Source organism: Opisthocomus hoazin, chromosome 19 (genome assembly GCF_030867145.1).
Source record: "Opisthocomus hoazin isolate bOpiHoa1 chromosome 19, bOpiHoa1.hap1, whole genome shotgun sequence".
Taxonomy (NCBI): Eukaryota; Metazoa; Chordata; class Aves; order Opisthocomiformes; family Opisthocomidae; genus Opisthocomus; species Opisthocomus hoazin.
Window position 1 is genome coordinate 18,025,197 of NC_134432.1, and position 14,923 is coordinate 18,040,119.

General features: G+C 53.0%; 1 protein-coding gene across 3 annotated transcripts in view; it reads left to right on the forward strand.

Moving 5' to 3' along the window:
• Positions 1-318: 318 nt before the first annotated feature.
• The window catches only part of LMX1B (LIM homeobox transcription factor 1 beta), a 102,991-nt gene continuing 88,386 nt past the window's right edge, over positions 319-14,923 (forward strand). For all 3 annotated transcript variants that reach the window (XM_075439472.1, XM_075439471.1, XM_075439473.1), the window contains exons 1-2: positions 319-457; positions 643-829. In XM_075439472.1, the coding sequence (XP_075295587.1) occupies positions 319-457; positions 643-829 (326 nt within the window). The remainder of the gene's footprint in view (positions 458-642; positions 830-14,923) is intronic.

The following is a 14,923-nucleotide window of genomic DNA, read 5'->3' on the forward strand; positions in this document are numbered from 1 at the left end:
GAAGCCCCGCCGCGCCCCGCCCGGCCCCCGCCGCGCCGCTCCGCCCGGCCCCGGGAGGGCCCCGCGCCGAGGGGCGTGGGGCCGCGGCGCCGCAGCGAGCAGGTGACGCCGCGGGCCGCCCCGCGCCGTGTGCGCGGCATGTGCGCGCGCGAGTAGCGCGGGCTGCGCCCATGGGCAGCGGCGCCGGCCGCGCCCCGCGCCCCCCCCCCCGCCGCCGCAGCCCCATGCCTTCCCGGTGAACCGCGCCGCCGGTCCCCGCGCCCGGCCAGACGCGGGGCTGAGCCGGCCCCGCCGCGCCGCTGCCCCGCCGCCCGCCCCATGGACATCGCGACAGGTCCTGAGTCCCTGGAAAGGTGCTTCACGCGGGGCCCGCCGGACTGCCCGAAGATGCTGGACGGCATTAAGATGGAGGACCACCCTCTGCGCTCGGGTCCGGCCGCCTTGGGAGTGCTGCTGGGTGAGTCGCCCCCGCGCTGCGCTCGGCGCCCGGGGCCCGGCCGACGGCCGTTCTCGCCGACGCCTGCGGGGCGCGGGCTCGGCGGCGGCCGTCCAGCGCGGTGTCACCGAGCCGCGGGGCTGCCCGGGGGAGCGGGGCCGGGGGAGCGGGGCCGGGCGCCTGACGCCGCCGTCTGCCGTTCGCAGGGTCGGAGTGCCAGCACCAGGCCGTGTGCGAGGGCTGCCAGCGGCCCATCTCGGACCGGTTTCTGATGCGGGTGAACGAGTCGTCCTGGCACGAGGAGTGCCTGCAGTGCGCGGCGTGCCAGCAAGCCCTCACCACCAGCTGCTACTTCCGGGACCGAAAGCTCTACTGCAAGCAGGACTACCAACAGTAAGAGCGCGGCGGGGCCCCGCGCACGGCCCGGCTCGGCCCGCCCGGCCCGGCCTCGGAGCGCGCCCGCGGCCCGCCGGAGCGGGGACCCCGGCGCCCGGCGGCAGGAGCTCGGAGCCGCAGCGCCCGTCCCGCGCGGGGAGCCGCCCCCCGCCCCGGGGCCCCGCAGCGCTCGGACCCGCCGCGCTGCGGGACCCTGCGGCGCCGTCGGGGGTGGGGGGGCGGCGGGGCGGCCCGCTGGGGCCCAGCTCGGCCCGGCTCTCGCCGCCGGGGCAGCGCCGGCAACGCCGCGCTCGGAACCGTCCCGCGGGCCCCCGGCCCGCCGCCCCCGACCCGCGCCCGCAGCCCCGGGAGCCGTCCGCCCGCAGCCCCGGGCGCCGGCGGGGCCGTCGGGTCTCGGCCGCGGGCCGGCCCGGAGGAGCGGGGCCGCCGCCGTCCCGCCGAGCCGCCGCCCGGCGCGGGGGCCGCTCGGGCCGGCGCGGGGTGCGGGCGGGGAGCGGGCGGGGAGCGGGAGCGGCCCGGCGCTGGCTCGGTCGCCGCGGCCCGGGCGCTGCCCGCGCTTTCTGCCGCTCGGGCTCTACCCCGGGGTCGGGCTTTGTCGGGCAGCGGCCCCCCGCCGCGCCCCGTCCCCGCGCCGGGCCGGCCCGCCCCTGCAGAAGCCCACTTCACGCTTGTCACCGAAATTGAGGATCCTTTTTGTGCCGGGAGGGGGGCGAACATGGGCACTTCAATCGCTGGGACATAATGTGGCTCTGCTAGAAGTCTGGCAACAAACAAAGAACAACAACTATTGGTTTGCATCAACTTTTGTCAGGCATTCAGCAGGCTCCCAGAAAGGCCTGAAGTGGCTTAGTGGCAACAATGTGCATTTCATAGCTACAGCATGAAAATCCATCTCCATGGAGACTGGTAGTAAATGCTGACATGACATGCTGAGTATAAATATTGTTAGGGTTATAACTCTTGTATAAATGGCCCAGATAAATGTCCCCCTCTTTAGGAATTACAACAAAACGCGGTATTTCATACCGCAGCCCTCAGCAGCACGCTGCCGGAGAGCCTGCCACGGGCGCGGCGCTTCCCAGGGAAGTAACCCGGAGCTTGCTGCCGCGATCCTGCCCTCGCCGGGGCCGGGGCTTCGCCGTTACCCGCGTTTTCTCACACCCCCGTCCAGGGAGCGTAGCCACCGACTCCGTCCTGTACTTCCACGCAAAACGGAACGCCTCGCGGCAGCTGTAGTTGTAGATCAGTGAAACCTCTGCCTCTGTAGGTAGTACGACCTTAGATATTTTTTTTCTTAATTGGGAAAGAATCTAGAATAGTCCTGAGGCTACCTGAGAAAGCATTATATGGCAGGCTAAATATTTACGTCAGTTACAAACAAATGTACCCTCGAAGTCCCATCTTTAGTTTCTGTAAAATAAAGAATAATGCTTCGTGGCTTAGAAAGCAAGACCGCGGGCGGCTGCTGTGTGAAAACAAGAATACTTTTCTGACTGCAAATAGAAATGTCACCGCTTCAGAACTTTCCGTATTATCAAAGGTGTCCAATTGTATAGGGGGGGAAATGCGGTAAGCAGGCTGACGAGCAATAAAAAGATATCAACATGTTCGCCTTTGTTGAATCCCAGCACCTAGTGTGACATTACATGGTGACCTGCTGTGCGTGCCCCTAAGGACTGACAGCCGCCACGGCTCGTGGGGAGGGGAGGGGAGGCACGGTAAATCAAAATTTGTTTTTTCTGAGATTTTATTAGCCCGAAAGAGCAAACATGTGAAACTGCGCTGACCTTGTTTGTGTGCTTTCCCTGCCGGCCGCCTTTTAGGCTCGGAGAAACACGCTTTTACGATAGCTGAAGTGTGAAAACAGCCGTTCATACAGGCAGGCAGTTCTCACAGGCTGCGCGCTGCAGATGAGCAGTTTTATCAGTAAGAGAGCGGAGGGAGGAGCGGAGCCACAGGCGAGTTGTGCGAGCCGTCCGCGGCGCGCGGGCGCAGCCGTCCCCCGGTGCTGTAGCGTGCCGGGTGTGAGATGCCTGCGTGCTGCGCGAGCCTGCTGCGGGGCAGTGAGATGGAGCCGTGTCAGTGCCGAGGAAGACCAGTATCAGCAAAATCAGATGCTTTTTGTTACCCTGAGTCCTGTTCACAGATCTCGGGGCGGGGGGGGGATAAAGTGTACTTAAATATCTTAGTTACTGAAATTCGCTTTAAATAGATTTTTCTGTGCATAGTAATGTAATTTAAAGGTCAGTTTTCTCCAGAACTCCCAGGACTGTAATCAAGTGCTGTGTGTAGATCTTTGGAAAACTAGTGTCTCGTCTTTCTAATGAAAGCAAGCTTCTGATGGGTCGGATATCAGACCTTAAACCTTTCACTGGGTCAGGAAGGATTCCTGCCCATCCTTGGATGAGGGCATTTCACATTAGGGGGAAGGGTGAAAACTTGGTTTTGGGTTTTTTTTTTAATAAAAATGTTGGCTGTTTGAAGCTACCCCTGTGCTTGGAATGTCAGAATAAATCCTGGGGGAGATGGATTAGTGGCCCTAGCACAGTTTGAAGTAGTCAGAGGTGCCTGATAAGTGTAATTTTTCACAAAAATATCGTCGGTACAGCCATGGGACCATTGGGACGGGCTATGCCTGTATTTTAGAGCCTGTTTATAGAAGAGATTCGGCAGATTTTTGCATGAGTACATCCTGATCTTTTGATGTAAAGCTAAGTACGTATTTTGCTAAAATTAAAGATTTTGAGAGTCATGGGTACATTTGATTCCAAGGTTTTTAAGGGGGGGGGGAAATGGAGTCGTACAATGGCAGCAGGGAGGCTGACTCTCGCAAGCCCAAGTCAAACAGAATGTCTTCGATTTTAATGAGAGCTTTACCAATTTGCAGGATTGTTGCACATTTGGAACCTTACACTTTTTTTCTTTCAAAGGAGTTTTCTTTGTGACAAACTGAAACCTTCAGAATGAATGTTTATCAAAAATAGGGGGTTTGCGGTGCTTATATTCAGGTTCTTTGCTTAAATAGATTTATTTATCATACTGCTCATAGCAGTGCTTCTTGCTATAAAACATTAATAATTACTAATATTACATTTCTTTCCCATTTGTATATTTTCGGGGTTTTTTTGTGATTGTGCTTTTCTGGTTTGTTTTTCTCTCGCTACTCAGTATTATGTAAAAATTTTCCCTAGTTATTGCTGATCTTAAAAAAAGATGTGCTGTGTTTCAGGTTACATATTTCATATGTAAGAAATACATATAAGTTCTAGAAAGATCCATATTCTTATTCTAGCTTTAAAAATAAAGGCTGTAGGAAAGGTCATTTGTTCAAGGCATAGGAGAGCAAACAATCACAGTTGCTACATCGTATTTTTTCACTAGTGTGTGCTAAGTTTTGCTTAGGATGAGGAAGAAAAATATTTAGATTTTTGTTAGATTCTTCAAGATGTGTCAGACATTGTTTTAGCGTTGTTACTGGATGCTATTAAAAAAGACTTACGGTACATTTCTGGTATGTCTTTATACTGTTCTTCATCTCCAAGTCCTTTCTTGTCAGTGACCGGGCTGATTTTTTACCTACAATCAGCATAGAGCAGAATGTACCTGGCAGGAAGGAAAGAAAATGCTGCGAAGCCTCGTCGCTGCAGGGAGATGTTACCCTCTCCAGATTCTGGAAATTCTTTCACGTGGGCGTAGCACTGAGGCTGGTGTTTCCCACTTCGGTTGTGCTTTGTATTCGAAATAAGGCAAAAGCTTCCTGTTAGCAAATACCTCTTATTTTTGTGAATGTTATTTTTCTTCCCGAGAGAGCGAGCGTGTGTCTGTGGTGAGTGCAGGCTGTGCAATGCAGGCAGGAGCCGTGGTGCAAGAGGTGACTCGAGCTCCCAGGTTCTGCTGCATGCAGAATGGGAAATAGCTGTTTGCTAACAGGAAGATTTTACTTGTTTTCAGTTTTACTTTTTTTTGTTTTTTTTAACCCGAGGAGCACCAGACGTGTCGGTAGGCTCATCACTGCAATCGCTCGTCATCTGAACTCGGCGAAACCGTGTAGAGGAGTGGTGTCCCCCTCGGTTTCGTCAGACTGGCGCTGGTCCTCGTGCGTGTGTCATTAGGAAACAGCGTAAAAACTGACTGAAACTTAGGGACGAGGAGCAGCCTGAGCACATGCCCAGGACATGGAGTAATGATTAAAGTTAGGTCATCCGCTAAAAATGCTTTTAAAAGTCGCTGAAATGCTCTGGCGTTTTTGCTGAAAATCCAGCCAGCCCTGCACTGTCAGACACATCAGCCCGATTAAAAATTCTCTGGATGATCAGGCTTTCGTAGCGCCTCGAAACAATTCCGAAAGCGGGAGTGCTGCGGAAATGTGGCTGTTATTTCTGCCGATGACGTCAGCAGAGCCGCGGCGACCGGGCAGAGCCCCCGCAGGTCCCCCCGGTGTCGGCAGGAATTCGTCTGGGCAGCGCGGGGAGGCTGCGGGCCGATAACGGCGACGGCGCTGGGACGGCGCGGCAGGCTGGGCCAGCCACCAGCTGCCAGCTGGGTCGCAGTTAGGCTGAGCAGATACTGGCCGGGGTCTGGAACGGAACGCGGCTCGAGAATTTGGGGAGACATTTTGGCTTGCTGCTGCACTCGTGGTACCCTTATTGGACAAAATAATTGCAGTGGTAATACGTAGTTTGCACTAGTCCGTGGTAGAAAATGACAGGGAGGTTCTTTTTGCAATGTAGGCAATGTGCAATTAGATTAATAAGAGAATAATTTATAATGCTCAGCTACTAACCTGGGAAAAAATAACCAATAACTGTGAAATATACTGCAAATATTTCTTCACTGAAATATATAACAAACGGGAACATTTTTGTGTTCTGTTTAGAAATCACATCTATTATTTTTTGGCCTAAACTTGTGAACTTGTTCAAAGGCACACGTTGCACCTTTTCAACTACCAATAGTATATCATGATAAAATAGCTGGATTATAATGTCTCTTCTTAGACCAATTATGTTATTAGTGTATTTCAGTTGTAAATATACACCCCTCTTGCTTGCCTGCGTCGTGGAGCGCCCTGCAAAGCGTGGTATATCTTAAAATGCTTGCTACTACCCTGGTGAACTTCAGAGGTGGGTGCATATTTAGTAACGACGAGAGGCTGCTTAATTTAGTCGGATAGTTGGGAAGAACTATTCAGGAGAAAAAAGTATGCTTTTCATAGTGCAGCTGTGATTTTTATTTTTCATTCCAGACAATGTTTGAATTTGTACGAAATCTGCTACTTCTTCTGGCAAGAGGAATTAATTTCGTGTTGTTTAACATCTCCTTCCCCTGGAAAGACGCGTCCGTCAGGTCTAGCAAACCGCGAGAGGAGTGCTTGAGTTCCCCAGCGCTCGGTGTGCGGGTCGGCGGGGGGTTCCGTGCACCGGGAGCGCAGCCGCGGCCCTCCCCGGGCGCAGTCACGCCGGCGGAGAGCCACGGCGCTGGCGGCCGCGCGGGGACGGGGCTGGGGGCCGTGGGGGGCCCGGCACGCGCGTGCACCCGCCGCCTCGGGGGCTGCTGGCGGGCTCGGTGGGGCGAGCGCCGAGGGGAGGCGAGGGGCTCGCGAGAGCCTGCATTTTTCTTATCACTGCCAGGCTGAGAGCAGGCGAGGAGGCTGCTGCCGGGTTTGCACAACGCTCCTTGCGCCGTTCGCGTCTCGTGGCGGTTTGGGGAGAATGCGGTGCGTAAATAGAGCGGTGATATTTCATGATAATATTAGACAGGGATTTTCTACTGCTTGGGCTGGCTTGGACCGTGTCACGAGTTGCATAAAATGCGGATTCACAAAAAGGCTGTGAGTTTTGAACCCCAGAGAGATGGAAAGAGACCGTTACAGGATCCTCTGGAAAGGGTGTACTAGGTCAGACAACATACTTGCAGAAAACACAGGGATAAATCTGCTTTCTGCCTACGTTTTCTGATCGCATGCTATGTCATGTTATTGCTCAAGTGAGGTAAGAAAGCAAGCAAGTAAATACATAAAACTGTGAAGTGAATTGTACAGTAATCTCCAGTAAAGGTAAACAAGCCGGCTGTTGCTCTTGGATGGCTTAGCGCGGTAGAAGGGTTTTTTTGGCATGATGTGGGGATGGTTGCATTACTCATGAGGCACAGATTCACTCATAATGAAATGACAGTTTCTTCTTCATTACAGAATGTGAAAACTCCAGGTTTGTTCTGAAACAAAGAAGAAGGTTGGTGAAGTAACAAGTTCGTAGGGAGTAACAGTGTGACGTGAACCTTGGCGGCTGAGTCTCCGGCAGCCACGTAATGAAATTAGAGGAGTTGCTTTGGATTTAGATGGGTGCAGTTCAGAACAGAAATTTCCTTTCTTTAAGTGAATTGGAATAAACAGATCAAGTGGACAGGGAATGATTATGGAATATACACCTTGTGGACTATGTGATTGCGGTATGCTATATCTAAAGCTATGAATTAAGCTTGATTTTTGCATAATAAAAAAGTAGTAGAATTTTTTTTAGAAAGCAGAGGTGTTTTCTGAGCTGGGATATTTTCGGGAAGGTAACGGGGAGGTAAGGTTATTTTGCAGCAGTGGCAGCTCCAACAGTACTGGTAACATTTAGGGAAGGAGACGCCACTTTTCTCCATGAGTAACCAAGTGAAACAAATCCATGAACAACTTCATATCTAATTTAAAATAAAAGTTGAAAGTAAAGCTAGGCTTCTGAGTTTGAGAATAGAGACTGTAAGAGAGAGAAAAATGGCAATACTTGTGAGGAAAAGTGAGCTGACTTTTGGTTTTAAATGTAATGCTCTTTGGTGTTTATAACACGTATGCCAATATAGATCTAAATCTTGCATGCCTTGTTCAGGCAAATTATTCACTGTTTCTAGATGCCTGTAAATTCAGCATAAAATTGAGGCAGAGCTTTTACTTTTTTCTTGTCTTTTTTTTTTTTAAATACCAACCTTACATTTACTTTATGTTCCTGGGCTTGCTTTGGCTAGACTGATATTCCTCAAATTAAATAGTGACTTGCTCTTGTTTTACGTTCTGGTATGTCTGCCATTGCTTCGAACATACCTTGACAAACTTGTCCCATCTCTGTGGCCAAGGCGGTCGCCGGGCCGGAGCCAGCCCCTGCCCTCAGCAGTGCTCGGAGGAGTGAGCGCGAGCTGTTGCTGTGAGAGGGAGGTGAGGAGTGGCCGGGGCCTTCCGTTCCCTGGTCTCGAAACAGCCGTTTGCAAAACAGGCTCTGGCTGTTACCAGACAAATCACTGATAACAGACATTTTCCCCCTTTACGTGACCAGCACATACACAGAATGTACGTGTTGCCATTGCTCTTTATTGGATGCTAAATGCACCTTATTAGCGGAAAGCACCATGTGTGGCGTATTATGCAATTTTAACACAGATTATGTAAAACTCTTAAGTATCTTGTATGCAACATCAGGTATCCGCTGTGTCAAGAGGGTAAAACGTTCAGATCAGTGTCAACAGGGAAACCCAGGGTCTGTTACAGCAACTTTTGTGATGGAGATGGATATCTAGCAGCCCAGCTAACCCCCCCTGCGTGCTTCCTTCTCGTCGGGATGCTCGTACAGAACTGGGGTATTTTACTCACCTTTCAAAAACTGTTTGCCTGTGGACAACTGAACAAGTAGACATCTGCGAGATTGTATTACAGTAAAGGAATTGTTAATATGGTTAATTCCAGTTTGTTATTTTGTTGGGTTTGAAATTTTGCAGTGATCTTCATAGTAGATACAGCAGAACTGCTATGGCACAAGTTTATTCAATGCCCTTAATATCAACAGAAACAAGGAATAGCTTATTTCTTGGGAACTTTATAAGGGTTTATACTCTGATGCTTCTGTAACAAGCCAGTACATTTACAGAGAACAGTTGTCAAGGTGGTAATTTGCTTTGCTTCCAAAAAAGAATATTTTTTTTTAATATGCACAAAATTTTCCTTTGCAGATGTTGACAAGGACTTGCAAATTCGCAATTCCTGTTGACTTCAAGGAGAGCCATCCTCGCTCATCAAAGAATAGAATTTGACTCCTCATTTTACTGCAATCAGTGTGTTATTTATAATGTACAGGCGTGCACGTGCACTCTCCCAGTAAGAGCTAACGGAATTTATGTGCACGTGCTGAGGACCAAATCCTCCTGGTAGCTGTTAGGAAGTTTACTTTCATGTGTTTGTTCCTTCGTGTAACCTGAATCACCATTCACAGATTACAAAACCAAACCAAAACAAAAAAAGAATAATAGTCTACATCAATAATATTTTTTTGCAGTTGTTACTTTTATTATAGGTTATTACTATGATAGGAAGCAAGCAAATTTGAATTCGCAGAAGAAATTATTAACGCTGTTTCTAATTACAGCCAGTGGTTACTCGTCGTTCTCCGAGACTGATAGAAACATCATTACTTCTTAGAGGAGTTTCTCCTAACAAATTGAGCACTGGTGCATTGCTCGTGCGTTCGAGAGAAAGCACGTTTCTTACAGAGCGTGGACGGTGTGACCGGGGACGGCGTTTGCTCTCCGGCAGCGGGACTCGGCAGGGTGCTGGGCAGCGCTGCCTGCCGCAGCTGGAGCTGGGGTCACTGGGAGCTCGGCGGGACCGGACCCTTGGGCTGCAGCCCGATACCTGCGAAAACTCCTTAGTGAGAAAGGTTACAGTTCTCATTAGCATCCACTCCACGAACAGTTGTTTTCAACCTGTGGGATCCTATCCTTTGACATAATCAGCTTGCCTACAGCTAGCATGTTTCCGTCGCCTGATAGAGCTATTCCTGCAGCTTCTCAATGGAAGCAGCTTCTCTGGTTTCTCATTTTTCCTGTCGTGTCACAGCTGTAATCCCGTTTCAGGGGAGGGGGTTGGGGGGGTGGCGGGTGTGCTTGCTGAGATTTCTTTTGGTAATGCATGTGAAATGAGACAAGTATTTAATTCTGTATCATATCGTAAAGAGGTTTCTTAGCAAATCACAATAAAGCACTGTAGGAAATCATGAAACTAAGACAAAAAATGCGAAACAAAACACTGAAATGACCGCAGAAGAGGCGAGCTACCTTCGAGGAGGGGGAAACTTTGGTACAGTAAGGTCCAGCTGTACGTGACAGTGCAGTAGACCCAGCACTGTTCGTAAATACTCAGGATCTTCTGCAGACGTTGCTTTGCAGTTGGTGATCAGTGCTAAGCCGTCTCTAGTGCAGCAGCTCCTCATCTATTTACTCTCGTGGCGCTGTGCCCTCGGTTCTGTGGTAGATCCTGGCCGGGAGCAGGCCAGCGTGCCCAGCTCCTGAGGCTCATCGTGAGCTTCTCGGAGGGTCAGGAGCCAGAGGAGAGGTACCGGGAGCTGCAGGGAGCTGTGGGAGGGCAGGGTCCCACCGCGGCCGCACAGACTGGAGCTGGCTGGGCACACAGCCTGGTTTCCACCTCCAGTACTTCTTCCAGCAGCTGGAGGTCCAGGTTACCTGGTCCGTCCTCCCTGCCTGTTGAGTGACGTGTTCAGGATACTGGAGCCGTGCTGGAGCTGCTCGTGAGCTCACACAGGTCAAAAGCCATGGGCTGGCTCTTGCTGGCTGTGATGGGTGAGCGGGAGCTGGCGGGGGGGTGGGGAGCTGAGCTGGGATTCCCTGCATGAGTGGGATGGGATCATGCTGGTTACCTGTTCAGGTGGGTCTGCCAGGGCATCGTGAGGTTTGCCTTTCTGACTTTTCAGGAGAGGAAAGAGCTGATCTTCCTCCTCCTCCTTCTCCTCCCTCCTGCTATTAATAATCGTGGCTTGCAGACTGAATATCCACTCCATGAAGGTTTGTATGTACATGCAGGCTTGAGTCAGTACCTACCTGTTATAATTTTAGAGAGCAATCTTCAGATTAGCGGTGCGCGCAGCGGGCTGCGAGTGCTCGCAGAGGTTGGCAGCACATTCCTCCTGCAGCAGTCACCAGCGCCAGGAACACTCCCTGCGTGGAGGGGCTGATGCTGCCAGTTCACGGGCCCCAGCGGGGGCCAGAGCTGGCAAATCCCCGCTCCCAGGGCTCCCATGAGTAATGCCATTGAAGCCAATTTTCCTGGCGTGCAGTGGCTTGCAGTGTCGTGCAAGGTCAGTTTACTTACCTGACAGCAAGCGCATAGGGAGAGCTCGGTGGAGCCACGCACGGAAGTTTTTGGGGATGGGGCTCTTCAAATCTGAAACCCACCCTAAACAGAAGTTGCAGTTTAACGTTGTGAGTTGTCTTCGCAGTTGGATCTTGGCATGGGCTTCATCTGATGACAAGAAGAGTTTCACATGTGGAGCATGACCCTACGGGTCAGCTCCCACTCACACTACAGTTGATGAGGAGAGTGGGGGGGCCCGGTATGAATGTTGGTACCAGCAGTGAGGCTTTAGAAATTCCTTTCCTTCATTAAGCATTCTGACAAAGCCGAGCGTGTGCTCCTCACCCCGCTGCTGGCTCTGTGGTGCTCTGCAAGCCGCTTGGCTTCGCTGTGCTTGTGACTGCGCTGGGGAAATGCAAATACTGTATTTTGAGCGCTTCCCAGTCACCTTCTGGTCATTAATAATTAGAGTCCAGAATCAGAAAGGAAGAGAGAAGAGAGAGGAAGAAAGGAACAGTGAGCAAGACCTACCTCTCTGAAGAAGTCACCGCGAGGCCAGTCTGCCCTAAGTCCCAGTTTTGCATATTGTGTGCAGCTCTCTTGAAATCTCAAGAGAAAATGTTTTTCTGAAGTGATTCTATTGATACTAATTTTATTACGTGTCAGTCTGGTTTTTGTTACATGCAAACAATCACACAGATTCAGCGTCTCTGCTTCGTACCAGTACAGAGGTGACGGAGGAAGGCTCAGTGAAAGGCGGGGGCCCGCAGCCGCGCAGAGGAAGCCCCACCAGCTCTCCTACCCGCAGAACTCGCGTTTGCACCTGGGAAGGGAGAAGCGCGGAGGCTCCAGGCCTGCTGTCAGCCCCGCGGGTGAGGGGCAGACCCTGCTGTGGTGGGCGGCAGGGAACCCAGTACCGGCTCGACTGCTGGGGCTGGGCGGTGGCTGCTGTTGGACATCCCCAGCACACACTGCCGTGAGGGAACTGGCGCGACGCTGTGAGCAGCTGCAGAGCTCGGGTTCGGCGTCCTGCGTGGCCCATCAGGGTGGCAGTGCCCCGGCCCCGTGCGGCGAGGCGGCGGCTGTGGGCTCTGCTGCTGCCGCTTTCCAGTTCCCCCTCGCAGCGTGGAGAGGGTGGGTGTGTGGGTGGCAGCTCCCGCCCTGCTGTCCGGTGCCTGCATCTGCCGGGGGCTCGCGCCACCGGACGGGTCTGGCCAAGGTCTGCCCCGCGGCCGGAGGCTCCAGCTCGGCCAAGGCCTGCCCCGCGGCCAGAGGCTCCAGCTCGGCCAAGGTCTGCCCCGTGGCTGGAGGCTCCAGCTCGGCCAAGGCCTGCCCCGCGGCCGGAGGCTCCAGCTCGGCCAAGGCCTGCCCCGCGGCCAGAGGCTCCAGCTCGGCCAAGGTCTGCCCCGTGGCTGGAGGCTCCAGCTCGGCCAAGGCCTGCCCCGCGGCCAGAGGCTCCAGCTCGGCCAAGGTCTGCCCCGCGGCCGGAGGCTCCAGCTCGGCCAAGGTCTGCCCCGTGGCTGGAGGCTCCAGCTCGGCCAAGGTCTGCCCCGTGGCTGGAGGCTCCAGCTCGGCCAAGGTCTGCCCCGCGGCCGGAGGCTCCAGCTCGGCCAAGGTCTGCCCCGTGGCTGGAGGCTCCAGCTCGGCCAAGGTCTGCCCCGTGGCTGGAGGCTCCAGCTCGGCCAAGGTCTGCCCCGTGGCTGGAGGCTCCAGCTCGGCCAAGGTCTGCCCCGCGGCCGGAGGCTCCAGCTCGGCCAAGGTCTGCCCCGTGGCTGGAGGCGCGCAGCCAACAGGCATGGGCTCTGGTGCTGTCACCCACCAGTGCCGAGAGCTGGCGGGGAAGCCTTGCTGTGGTGCTGATGCCTCTGCCTGCCCGGGGCTGGGGATACAGCACCGACAGCCTCAGCCTGCCGGTTTGTCACAGCCTGGTTCTCCCTGATGTCTAGGGAGGAAGAGCTTCCATGTTCTGGGTGTTGCTTTGTCCCAGGGGCGATGCTGCTCTTCTAAGGGTTCCCTTTCTTGTCGGCCAAACATGCCAAAGCTTTGCAATATCTGGATACATTCTCACTTTTATTTATTTACACACACATATGAGACATTATTTACTTCATAACTTCATTCACCAACATTTTTGCAAGCTGCAAGGAAGCTGTTTCCCCACACATTTTCCCTTTGGAAGTCGTGAAGTGGTGACAGTGACAGTGTTGTAGCCGTGTGCAGTTTGTGCTTGTTGCAGTATTTGCATGAGTGCTGATGCTCGCAGCAGATACTGCGATGTCCTGCATGTGCCTTTTGGTTGGGGGGGTGGGGCTGTAAAAAGAAAAGCAATGCTCTGGCTTTTTACAGATGGGACATGGTGATGGGAGTGCTTGTAGTACGAAAGACAGGTTATCATTAAGAGCAATGTATGAAACGTTGGAAAAGTACAGTGAAGTAAAACTATTTGAGGGAGTAAATGGCATGTGAAATGCTGCAGTGATGCTATCTCTACTTGGTAGTGTTGGTTTGAACCGGCCAGGCTCCGTGGTTGGATCTGCAATGAACAAGTGATTTAGCTGATGGGAGTAGAAAGCGTAACGACCGACAGCCACTTTGTTAACGGAGGAGCAGGTGGAATTGCACTGCTGGGGGGATCCCCTGCTGCTGAGGGGTTCCCCTGCTGCAGCCCCTGTGCCCTGGTTGCTCCTGGCTGGCAGGAGCTGCTGAGGGCGAGCGTTGCATGGAGGAGGCAGTCTGTGTGTCAGCGGCAGCTTTGCATCGTGTCCTGCGCCAGGGGCTGTGGGGGCACGCGTGGCCTTGGTGGGGTCCCTGAACTCCTGGGTGGGTGTCCCAAGCGGGGGGGAGCGGGCGGTGCGCTGCGGGTGTGTAACTCCTGCTGCCTTGGTCCATGGAGTTGTGCTGCCTCGGCCTCGCTACCCATGCCCGGACAGTTCCCCAGCGTGGTTTTGTGGGTGTGGAATAAATTAGCCTTGATGGCGCCTGCATTAATTTAGTGTGGGAGAATCCCCAGAGATTCCAGGGCAATTACAGGGAGAGCAGCCTTGCCCAGCGCGGCGTCCTCCCCGTCCAGCTGCTGCTCCCCGCGGAGCCAAGGAGATGGGAGGACCTGGCGAAGCAGCGCCGGCACTCCGGCCCGCCTGCAGCATCCCTCGCGGCAGAGGCCGGAGCAGGGTGGTCCGTGGCCCATGGCCCTGCGAGCAGCCGTGCTCCACGGCTGGCCCAGGGCGATGGCACTGCGGGCCGGGCGGTAGCTGAGCTCGCTGCGCTGACCCATGTCTTGCAGAAAGGTTGTAAAACAAGCCCAAGGCAAGCAAGCCGTCTTCATTTCATACGTGTCCTATGAGTATTGGTTGTCTGGAGTAATTGAAGCCTGTTCCATTTGTGGCTTTTTTCTTACTTAAAAATTCAGCTCATATTTTGGCAGGGGTTTGTCTGAGCGCGCAGCGGATACATTCAATGGCAAGCGCTATAGCATTCAATTTGTTGGATGCCACAATTAAACCTCAGCTTTTTCACCCAGCCATCTGAAAGCCAATTGCGAGTTGTCACTCAAGCAAGAATACATACAAACAAGGGCGGTACATAGCCCCAGATCCTAACAATGTGATTTTCATCGCCTTACCAGTCTTTGGGGAGTCTTCAGCTTCCATCTGGAAGTACCTTCAACCCTTTCCAGCTACGGATCTTCAAATAGCTAGAACAGAGAGAAAACCAAAATTACATGGAGTTTATTGCCATTTCAGAAGGAAAAAAGTGTTTGAAAAAGTTTATTCAGGAAGCCAGGGGAAGTTAAGTGGGAGACATTTGCCATTTCATCAGTCTGCTGGTGATAGCCATTCATGTCATAAATGGCTTGTGTCATTTGATGCCAAAAATAACACAATTTTCCTCCCCAAAGGCCTATAGGGTTTTTTTGCAATAAATGTTTATTTGTTAATAATATACTTTAAACAGCCCAGTCTTGACCTCAAGTCTCC